The 12,355-nt window shown below is 40.4% G+C and overlaps 1 protein-coding gene across 1 annotated transcript in view; it reads right to left on the bottom strand.

The window, feature by feature from the left end:
- Positions 1 to 653: 653 nt before the first annotated feature.
- Positions 654 to 12,355, bottom strand: part of LOC144279092 (leucine-rich repeat and fibronectin type III domain-containing protein 1-like protein) — a 28,554-nt gene continuing 16,852 nt past the window's right edge. The window contains exon 2 of the mRNA XM_077840534.1: positions 654 to 1,167. Within this exon, the coding sequence (XP_077696660.1) occupies positions 654 to 1,167 (514 nt within the window). The remainder of the gene's footprint in view (positions 1,168 to 12,355) is intronic.

Here is a 12,355-nt window from a genome sequence, read left to right on the forward strand (position 1 = left end):
AGGCACAGTCTTGAATAATACCAGCCTTTACAAAGCAAACAATATATGCCAGCAATTCCGTACCAATGAATAGTGCGAGATGATGTCAAAATCCTTCAATTTTCTTTTCCTTATTTGGAGTAGTATTTTGTCCACGGAGGAACCTTTAGCTTTTTCTTTTGTGGATGACGTGTATACAGTGCACACAGACTGATGAACGTCTCAGGATTAACAAGCTGAGAACTCTTTATAACATTTCATTGCTCATTAACAGCTCGGTAGTTGAACTGGTAAATGACTCTACTATCAGAGAAGTTTGAGGTTCCTGAGAGTTGGTCTTGCTGCCAGTTGGTAACTGAATGAATTAATAGTGCATTTTTACTAAAGACAAACCTAGTCATAATATAGTTATGCTTCTGATTCAATACCACAGGTGTAGCTATAAAAGAAACAGTAAAAAAAAATCTTGTAAATCACACACTTTATATTTAATATATTGAAACAAAAATATTTAAGAATGCAGGAACTGTTTTACAGATTAAAAAAATATTTTTTAAACCATCTGATCTTAAAAATAGACAATAGTAGTGAAGCTTAAAATACAACCACTCGCATTAAAATGTTTTAAGCGATACCACCTTGGCTCATGTGGTGTGTCCTGCTTTGTCACATTGCTATTGAGATAATGCTTCAGTTGTTAAAAAGGTTGTGTCAGTAAGAGTCACTCTTTCACAATCCAAATCTACAACAGTTTTGCCTTTGATGGAAGTTCCTGAGCATTCCTGATGCAAACTTTCCCGTCTCTCTGTGAGTTTGGAAGCAGAACGAGCCATTGACCCACTCTGACTACCATTGGTCTGAGAGCAGACATTATTAACTTTAGTATTTTTATTTTTGTGGTGATTGTTGTAGACTTTATACTTCATGAGGAGAATGAAGATGAAAACAAGAACGGAAGCCACAATTATTCCACCAATAATGATGATCATGGTTCCTCCAAGAAACTGGGCATGAAGAGAGCGGCACTGCTTATATTCTTCCTGTGTAGTGAACTGCACACACCCAATCACCTTGGTTGCAGTTAGAGATGTCAATCCATCATCATAAACAGCGAGAACACAAAGGTCATACTCACGTCCTGCAACCAGATCAGTCAGGAAGAAGGATTTGCTAATGGCCGGGATCATCCTAGAAGGCAAAATGGGTAAAATAAATGCCTGAAATGCAGTGCACCATGGAAAAATCCTTTGCCTAGTCAAGAATTTCAAAGCTATGGTCCACAGAGTAACTTTACTTCTTCCCCCTTCATCTTCTACTGCACAATACATGCTCTCCCCCATTACTGGAGAAATACTACAGAGTAAATAGCACAAGGAATTTGCACCTGTGTAGAGTTTGTTATTATTGCATGTAAGTAACTACATTTCTTGTGATGCACACTTGTAGAGTTCTGGTGCATAGCAATTGTCCACAGTAGTGCAATCTTAACCTGAATGATACTTTACAGTGAACTTTAAATATAATTTCCCTTTTTCAAAAAAAGAAAGAATAAGTAAAGATGTGGACAGGTTTCAGAGTGGTAGCCGTGTTAATCTGTATCAGCAAAAAGAACGAGGAGTATTTGTGGCACCTTAGAGACTAATAAATTTGTCTCTAAGGTGCCACAAGTACTCCTCGTTCTTTTTAAAGATATGAAAGAAGTGCAACCTGAACTGGAAGAGACTTGCCAAAACAGAGAAAATAAAAGCAGCCACCTAATGCATAACAGATGAGCATGTTCTATGAACATCTCTATTCTTGACAAAAAGAAAAGGAGTACTTGTGGCACCTTAGAGACTAACCAATTAGTCTCTAAGGTGCCACAAGTACTCCTTTTCTTTTTGCGAATACAGACTAACACGGCTGTTACTCTGAAATCTATTCTTGACGTCTCTCCTCCAAGTACTGATCAATCTTGCTTACTGTTTGAAATCTGACATGACCACAAAGCATGATAGTATAACTCTGCTACCTGGTGTATCATTGAAGTGCCAGGGAGTGAGCTAATGGAAGCACGAATCAAATCCAGATCTCAAACTGCAAGTCAACTACCTCTAGGCTACGAACAAATACTTTCTCAGCTACTGTAAACTAGCACACTTCCACAGAAATCAATTAAGCTACACTAATTTACACCAACTGAGAATTTCTCTCGGTAATGTATCTAAAAATATTTTTACACACACACACAAGTTCCCTGTAAGCTGCACGGCCGCGCAGCAGCTGATACACTGCCCCGCAAGCACTCAGGGAACCCGCCCAGCTGGGACCTGCCACAGCCAAGGAGCCCCTCCCTCAGCCTGAACCCACTCCCATACCTGCCGTGGCTGGGACGTCCCTCCCCTGGCCTGGACCTGCCATGGCCAAGGGAGGGACACCTCTCTCCCCCAGGCCAGAAGCTGCTGCGGGGAGAGAGAGCTGCAGGTAGTCCTCTCTCCCCACCGTAGCTCCAGAGCACCCTCCTGCACCCCAAACCCCTCATCCCTGGCCCACACCCCCAGCCGGAGCCCTCACCCTCTGCTCTTGCACAGACGTGCATGCGCGCACACACACACACACACAGTTAAGATCAGCATTTATAAAGAAACAAGCAGCATAAAACAAAGGCTATTCCTATGTGGTCACCAGCCAATTGTGGACTAGTCTAAACATGCTCAGCTTTGAAAATTAGAAGGATCATCCCCATTCAGCCCAATTAGAACATCTGCATACAAGTCTGCAACTGCTATAATTTAAGTTACATTGTTATAACTTCTGTAATTTAATCACTACGTAAAAAAGTGTACATCTGCTGTATTTTTTTTGGTAGTTAATACTGTTATCTGTAAAATTAAATAAACGGCTGCCCAGGTGACAAATTGGAAGGTTAATGAGAATCCAGCATACACCATTGCATAATCAGACCTGTAAGGAAACTTAATATAGTTTCCACCTAATATCAGAAACTATGTTCTGGTTAAAGGAATGTTATACTGTAGTCAGTAGAGCTGTCTGAAAATTGGGGGAATTGTTTATTAATTATTTTTCTTTGTGTTTATATTATTTTGAGCAGCATGAAGTATGCTGTTATTGTCTGTGTACAGATATATTTAGAGATCACCAACCTATTAAAATCATAAGGGACCTACAAAGGAAAAACAATCCTCTGGATATTTCCCCTTTTTTGTTACTTTTTGATGTATAAAGCATGCAAGGGTTACTTTGTAACCTTAGAAATGTAAGGAATATCAAGTTTTGTGTCTCTTGTTTTGGTGGGAGATCGCCTCAGAGGACCTACAGAAGTGGACTAGGAAGTTTCTTTGATTTAAGTGGCAAAGGTGTGTGTGTGTTTTTTTTTTTGTTTTTTTTTGGTGTTAGTTAGGCTGTTGGGTTAAGTAGATTTTAAACAAAAAACAAACCAAAACAGAGATTTAAATAGAGGGAGCAAAAAACCACTCCCCCTCTCAGTTACGTTTCACTTATTTGGTACCAGTGATTTCATAAACTAATTAGTTCTCTACTTACTTAGTTCTCTACTTAGTTCTCTAATTACTTCTCTACTGATCTTAAAATTAACGTGTATTTGTGAGCAGTCAATTGTTAGCTATTTCCAACGTGCTACAGCATTTTACATTTATTTAACTGATGCATTTCACTGGACAGCATGAAAAAGTTGTATGCTTCATGGCAAATTATTTTATGTACACAAACCTGCATATTCAAGCTCTGTCTTAAAAAAAAGAAAAAAGAAAGAAAGAAAACTCAGTAATTAAGAAGATAGTTGGTTTACCTTGAAAATCTTTGCAGCTAAAATTACTATATATCTCCTGAGCTGGAAGAGAAAAATCACCAGCAGCAAGTTTTTAGATATTTACCTTTTTTTAGGTGTGAGTTCACTAAAACAGCAAATCAGTGTAACCATCGAGTTCCACCGCCTCACTATGTAGGGCTCAATATGACGAGACAACAAGCATTTTCACTTCTGGGGGCTTTCTGGGGTGATTATAGCTTGGAGGGTCATACTTCTCCTATACTAGTAAATTCTGTGTTCAAGCATAATCCAGAATGCAGACCTATTCTAAACTTCCTGGACATTTAGACAGAACTGTCAGCATATTGCAGAGCAAAATAAACTGTCTTTGACATGCACTAGTTTTCTGATAAAGTTATTTTGAAAACCACATAAAGAACAAGAGAAACAGACAGGAAGTACTATGCTAAAAGCAGCCATCAAGAACTATTAGAATTCAGCCTTTACCAACACTCCCATCATAGACAGAGATTTTTAGCAAATAAATTAAGGAATTTACACGTACAGTAACATATTTAATTAATCAAACTCTTTGTACTATCTGGCTTATTAAGTAGTCTTTAATGCTGCTTTTTTTCTTCTGTCCTATAACTTTTTGTACTCCATTATTGTGAATGGGTTGGTGTTAAAGTTTGACTAATTAGCGTTAAAAGCTATTTACAGTAGGTAGCATATTAGAAAAATTGAGTGTTTAGCAGCCAATGAACACATCTATATTCTTTGTAATTAAATGAATAGATGTGGAGTAAACAAGTTCAGATACTTCCAAACAATGGCATTTTTATGTCCTGTGGCGCTACATACAAATGTTAAATAAACAACAATTAATACTACATTTGAGATGTGCCAGCTCTTTTGAAGACCATTTCCAGCTCCATAAACTAGAAGAGCCATAGTGTTCCTTGGGTGCACGTGTAACATCCAGGATAAGGAGTTATGGACATGCATCAAGGGAAAGTTGCTACCTTGGCTTCTTAGAAAGTCAGAACAAAATCCTGACAAGTCTCCTCCCCTTTTCTTGAAGGTGTTGAGATCACTGAGGTGATTGGAACTGCAGTGTCTAGAAGGTTGGGCTTGTTATCTTTATTTTTAGGGTAATCTAATATATGGACAACTGGATATTCAGTTAATTGAATAATTTATTTTATAAATGATTGTGATAAAAGCTATTACAATTGTTTTATTATAATAATAATTGGAGGTATTTAATGCATTGTGGGTCTGTTTGAATAACAAAGAGCAATGGCTAGAAAAGAGAAGAATGAATAGTGGTAACATGTTCTTGTAGTCAGCTATGATGTGGTGCACAGACATAGTGTAGCTGTATTGTGCGCTCATCACCAGGGTATCTGAGTACTTAGAATATATTTGACAAAATTTCAGCTCCATAATGATGGTGTCTGTTTTCACTTTAGTTTGACCTGCTAACATTTTAAGCAGCATAGACTTTGTGTTATAGGTTTGTTGCAAAATGTAACATGAACGGCATATAATCCTTGACAATTTGAGTGATAAAAGAATTTAAATTTAGGGCATACCATAATTCTAAATGGGGTAAGACCAATATATCAACCACTGAGTGGAATTATTCTATCTCAAAGTAGCAGCTTTCAGTGATCAAAGTCATTTATTTAAATAATTAATTCACATGAAAGACATTTCACAATAGCAATAAGGCAACTGCAGGACTGTGTTTGTGTGAGATAATCATACCTCTGGGGAATAAGTACTTTGCTGGGCTACTTCTCTTTTTAATCCCTCAGGAGGGTTTATGATTTTTGTGTCATGTTAACTACCTGTTGAGCCTCACTGCTTATTACCTTCACTTGTATGAGAGTGTAGTTGGAAATTAGTTTGCTATTGCTTGTACATTGACAAAACTATTAATTTTAGTTTCAAGTCTGTTGAATAAATCATTTCTTTTTAGACAAAGCATACTGTCCCTCCAATTACAGTCTGATTAGAAATTGCTCTTTCTGAAGTTGTACACTGTCAGAGGAATCCAAGCATGGCTCTGAATGTATAAACTGTTCATAAGCACTGTTGTATTGATCTCAAAGGTCAGAAGAGCTAACGGTGTTATAAATTCTTTCACTGTCCAACATTAAACAGTGTTATAAAGGTTTGGGGAGTGTGGAGGGCATGTTCTACAGAGGCCTTGGTTTACTCAATTTCTTCGCAAACACCCAGAAGCATTCATTCTAAAGTTGAAAGTTTATTAATCAGTCACAAGATAGAGCAAGAAATTAAAACAAGCATTTAAAACAGTGATTATGCAGAAGAAACAATGAAAATCTTTGAAGTCTCTCCTTTTGGAGGCAAAATATCAGTCTCTTATTTTCAGATCCACCTTTCTTCGATAAAAAGGAAAAGGTTAATTTTACTCTCAGTCCTGATGTATAAAGGGTATTCACTTGTGTTTGTAACATGCAGGCAGACACAAGGTGGAGGAGAGACAGGAGAAAAGGAGGGGGATATATGGCTTTTTTGATGATTTGTTTACAACACTGATTGGCTGGTCAGTCATGAATGGATAGGTTGGCTGACAGGTCAACCACAGCACCTGTTGCTTGGACCCTAGTTCACATTCCAGTCAAGAATGTCAATTGATTGTGAATTTTCTCCTTAGGCATGGCAGGATTGTGGTAATCTCATCTTGGTTTGTTGATGCAATGCAGTTGATTTCAGGATTTAATTAAAATCCAAGAAAATAAGACACAGGATAGGAGGAAGAGGGGGTGGGGGTTGTGGGATGTCAACACAAAAGGAAGAAAACCTTTGCAGTCCAGGAACTGAACTATCCCCACTGATGGGCTGAGAACTGGATGTCACATTGATAACAAAGTTATCAAATAACAAAGTGAAACAAATAACAAAGTGAAAAACAAAGTTATTCGAACAAGACCATGGCCTTCCTCTTAGGAAGAAAGTCTTTTAGTCTGGTCTGCTCCTTCTAGCTTGGTGTCAGAGAAGATGAGATGAGACGAGATGACCTGGGATGCAAGGTAGAATGGGAGATTATTTTTTAAGTGTCTTTATAAGAAACCCAAAAAGGAGAAAAGAGGGTGGCATAGTTCATTCCCCCCTTTATTTTGTCTCCCAGTTAGACCTAATCTCCACCACACCAATTTTGGTCCATTCACTTCTGGGTCCACATTTTCTGTTTTTACTAGGCATGATTTCAACAGCCTTTGAATCATATCAGCAGGCCCTTTTTGTTTGGGCTAATACAGTTTCTCTGTCTGGTTCTCTTGCACTTGTTCACCACATTCATTTATTGAAAACAACTTGACCTATTTTCCTATTCGATAAGTTTAGTGTGACGTTTTATGAACTTTCACATACTTTTGACATTTGAGGTTATAATTGGGGAAATTTTTTACATCCAATAATCACAACGGCACTCCCTCCATCACCTCTTTTGGAAATGAGAAGATCAATGGCAAGGCACTAATTGGCAAGGTTATGTCTAAAGATGGTTTCTTGAGCGAGAGCATAATCACTGCTTGTTTAACCATACAGGTACTGTACCATACTGAAAGGAAACATTAACAAGCCTAATCAATAACTGGCCCTGTGTTTCCCCACTAGTTTTAATCATCCACAAAGGATATGGGTTTCTTTCACCAGCAAATGGTCACAACCCTCTGAGCATACCCATTTATTCAGTAAGTGAAACTGGTTGAACACCAACTGATATAGAAGGTACATTTCTCCCTGCATGGAAGAAATCTGAATACGATCAAGGGTATGTGCAAAAGAAATGGACAGTTCTTAACAACATTATATCTTAGACTGTTACTGTGCTGGTGCTGTTGGCAGCAATTCAGAAGAGTTCCCCTGGTCTGGATGATACTATGGCTGAAAATAAAACTTCCTTAAATTGTGCTGTATTCTTCAATAGAAGAATTGCAGTGTTTGATCCTTATTCATTACAGTTAAATAAAAAATCCCAAGGACTACAGAACAAAAGCACCCATTGGGACTTTCTTCTCCAAAAAAGCCTGAACATCTTAGGCAGCTAGGAAACAGGATTTTAGGTTTGAATGCTCTCTCTCTGTAATGGAAAGGTAGCTGTCCACTATCTAAATCAGAAAGAACGACACGTGGGTAGAATGAGCGGAAGTTAGAGAAGCAAACAGTGCCATGACACAAAGATGAACTAAGTAGTTGCATGAATAAATAACCCATAATAGGGAATGAGAATAGCGAAATTAGTGATGCAATTTGACAAGTGCACATTAGTAAGTACAGTCACCCGTTTAATGCCGCACACAGTTCCATATAGGAAAATAAGGCTTTTCAGGATAAGGTAGAAAAAGTGGAAAAGCACACTAGGGCTAGACCCAGTAAAGGACTTAGCTGTTGCTGAACACTGCAATTCCTAGGCTCCTAGGTGCCCTGCCACTGAGTGGAACCCTCAGCCCCTGAATTAGGCACCCAGGTTCCTCATCCATTACACGAGGAGCCTGGTCATCAAAGAAAGGGAACGCAGAAGGCCTAAGAAGCCAGCAAGCTGAGCAGAGAGCCACCTAAGAGAGCCAGTGGGCCATCCAAAGGGAGAGGCACCTATCTCCACTTAGGATTCACAACCAAGAAACCTCTCCTGGAGTTGGGCACCTAAGCCAATCAGCTCCTTCTCATGACAAACAAGAGTGAGACAGAGACCCCAACCCTATTAGTGTGGGAGACCTGTTTTCAAATCCCTACTCTGCCTGATTTGAAACGGTGATTTGAACCCTCCTCTCCAACCGCCTGTGTGAGTACCCTAACCACCAAGCTTATTGAGTATTCTAGACAGTCTTTCTCAGTCTCGCTGGCTGAAGCTGTTTCACTTTGTATTAAGTTATTATATATTCACTGGGACAGAGATAGAGAAAAAAAATCAAGAGATTGATGAGATGTGGAAGAGCCCCTGCTGCAATTACTAGTTCATTTCTTATACAAAATGTAACAGCTTCCAAAGGAGAGACACTGCCCCATCACAATATCCTTATGATTAAGGCACTCAGCTGGGATACAGAAGACCTGGGTTCAAGTCCGTGCTACAAATCGGACAGAGTGGGGATTAAAATCTTGGTCTCCTACAGCCCATGTGCGTGATCTCACCACTGGACTACTGGGGCACACAAGCATGCTTGCTGGCCCCCAAATTACCCATCTGCTCATATACAGGTCACACAGCAACACCTGGTGTGAGAATCCAACCATGGCTTAGGCACAAGCTAGCACCCCAATCTGCTCGGTGGTGTCAAGACCTAGGGGTTTTGCACATGCCCACTGAAGAATACTTCAGTGCCAACACGGTCAGGTGGGAGCTGAGTGAGTTTTGTAAATGCTATGTGTTGGTGCCTTAAATGCTGGATTTAGGGACCTAAGAAACTGCAAGGGATTATGGAAACCAGTCATTTATCTGGACTCCTACGCAACTGTGTGGCGAACCTACCCTATATATTTTCCCTAGAAACAGAATACAGGGTCCAATATAAGAAGAAAACCAGATTGCAGAACTGGGAAGCACAGTATGGGGAGGAGGTGACCAGCCCTGTGTGGAGAAAAAAGTGGTTCAGGACTATTTAGAAAAGCTGGACTGGCACTAGTCCATGGGGCTGGATGCACTGCATCCGAAGGTGCTAAAGGAGTTGGCTGATGTGATTGCAGAGCCATTGGCCATTATCTTTGAAAACTCATGGTGATCAGGGGAGGTCCTGGATGACTGGAAAAAGGCTAATGTAGTGCCAATCTTTAAAAAAGGGAAGAAGGAGGATCCAGGGAACTACAGGCCAGTCAGCCTCACCTCAGTCCCTGGAAAAATCATGGAGCAGGTCCTCAAGGAATCAATTTTGAAGCACTTTGAGGAGAGGAAAGTGATCAGGAACAGTCAGCATGGATTCGCCAAGGGCAAGTCATGCCTAACTAACCTAACTGCCTTCTGTGATGAGATAACTGGCTCTGGGGATGAGGGGAAAGCAATGGACGTGTTATTCCTTGACTTCAGCAAAGCTTTTGACACTGTCTCCCACAGTATTCTTGCCAGCAAGTTAAAGTAGTATGGGCTGGATGAATGGAATACAAGGTGGATAGAAAGCTGGCTAGATCATTGGGCTCAATGGGTAGTGATCAATGGCTCCATGTCTAGTTGGCAGCTGGTCTCAAGCAGAGTGCCCTAAGGGTCAGTCCTGGGGCCGGTTTTGTTCAATATCTTCATTAACGATCTGGAGGATGGCGTGGATTGCATCCTCAGCAAATTTTCAGATGACACTAAACTGGGAGGAGTGGTAGATACGCTGGAGGGTAGGGATAGGATACAGAGAGACCTAGACAAATTAGAGGACTGGGCCATAAGAAATCTGATGCGGTTCAACAAGGACAAGTGCAGAGTCCTGCACTTAGGATGGAAGAATCCCATGCACTGCTACAGACTAGGGACTGAGTGGCTAGGCAGCAGTTCTGCAGAAAAGGACCTAGGGGTGACAGTGGACGAGAAGCTGGATATGAGTCAGCAGTGTGCCCTTGTTGCCAAGAAGGCTAACACCATTTTGGGCTGCATAAGTAGGAGCATTGCCAGCAGATCGAGGGACATGATAATCCCCCTCTATTCGCCATTGGTGAGGCCTCATCTGGAGTACTGTGTCCAGTTTTGGGCCCCACACTACGAGAAGGATGTGGAAAAATTGGAAGAGTCCAGCAGAGGGCAACAAAAATGATTAGGGGGCTGGAGCACATGATTTATGAGGAGAGGCTTCGGGAACTGGGATTATTTAGTCTGCAGAAGAGAAGAATGAGTGGGGATTTGATAGCTGCTTTCAACTACCTGGAAGGGGGTTCCAAAGAGGATGGAGCTAGATTGTTCTCAGTGGTAGCAGATGACAGAACAAGGAATAATGGTCTCAAGTTGCAGTGGGGGAGGGTTTAGGTTGGATATTAGGAAAACCTTTTTCACTAGGAAGGTGGTGAAGCACTGGAATGGGTAACCTAGGAAGGTGGTGGAATCTCCTTCCTTAGAGGTTTTTAAGGTCAGGCATGACAAAGCCCTGGCTGGGATGATTTAGTTGCGGATCAGTCCTGCCTTGAGCAGGGGGTTGGACTAAATGACCTCATGAGGTCCCTTCCAACCCTGATATTCTATGATTCTATGATATTCCTAAACTTAACTGAGTTAAGATCTGAAACACTAAGAGCTAATAATGACACTGATTTTCATAGTAGCTGCTTTCTTCTGAACCAAAACCCCTCTACATGAGCAAAGAGAAGAACCCAAATAACCCACATTGACTGCCCTTTTGAAGGGTGTCATCCTATTTCCAGCAACACTGAAGGTTAAATGAAGGAAAATCTTATCTGGTCTTTGAGACAGAAACAATACAACATTCGCTTGCCAACACGAAGTCATTTGTAGATAGACAAGTCTTGGATGTGGATCATTTGCACAACTAAAAGTCAGAAATCTCTATCATGATGTGACAGTTGCAGAATGACTTAAGTTACAAAAGTCTATAAACAGTGAGTGTGAAGACTCTGATTTAGAATAACTTTATGTAGACTACAATTTATAAAAAATTAGCCTAAGATTCCAGTGGCATTATGTATACTATTAGGATAAAATCTGACAAGCAAGAATGCTGTTTATGGTTGCCACTTGCTTCTATGGTATCATAACCCAACGCTACAACTGACATTAAATAGTGCTCTGATTGCCAGTCTAAGTAGAGATGCCAAGGACTGAACAAGCCACGCAAAAAAATCGTACCTCTCATCTCACTAATGGATCAACATAGGGAAGCTGCTGCTGCCTAGGCTATACCTGTTCTGTGGGAAAGGACACATGCTCCAAGGCTGTAAATACAGCAACTTCCATTGAGTAACCTCACATCAAAACAACTTTATTTGGGGCATTCTTCTTAAATTCTCCAGTGAGCAGAGAGGCACTGTCTGTATTCCATCACTTTAGTGAATCTGCCAAACCACTTCAGCCATTTTGCTGCTTCACTAAGAGGAATGACAAGATCCTCAATGTGTGTGTGCTATTGCTCAACAAAAAACATTTATCATTTCACAGTCTGTGTCAGGGAGAGCATACATTACTTTTCTGTGAGTTTGTTAGGACTGTTTTTGAGATTTAAAATACTAAGGCCAACACTGAGCGCTTTTGAAAACCTCACCCTAACTCTGCTCCCACTCAAGTCAATAGAGACAAGCCAGTTCTGAGTACTTGAAAATCTCACTGTTACAGGTCTGGCGACCCTGTCACACCTTCTTCTGGTCAAACGTGGTGATGCAGGTACTTCCTGCATCAATTTCATCTGCTGGGGTGGGCCCCTCAGCCTTCACCACACAAAGTCTATAGATAGGAGGGATTTCACAGCTGACTTGAATGATGCACAGAGGTATAATATTGTTGACAGAATTCACTGAGTTAAATCAAAGTTCAGATTTTAAAATGAGCAAATCTCTGAAGCTGTACACTGCATTGCACAAAAATAGTGAAAGAATTGTGAGCATGCATACTGTAGCTAAATTGTACTGCTTTTCATACAGTGAATATAA

The sequence above is a fragment of the Eretmochelys imbricata genome, chromosome 23 (assembly GCF_965152235.1).
Source record: "Eretmochelys imbricata isolate rEreImb1 chromosome 23, rEreImb1.hap1, whole genome shotgun sequence".
Classification (NCBI taxonomy): Eukaryota; Metazoa; Chordata; order Testudines; family Cheloniidae; genus Eretmochelys; species Eretmochelys imbricata.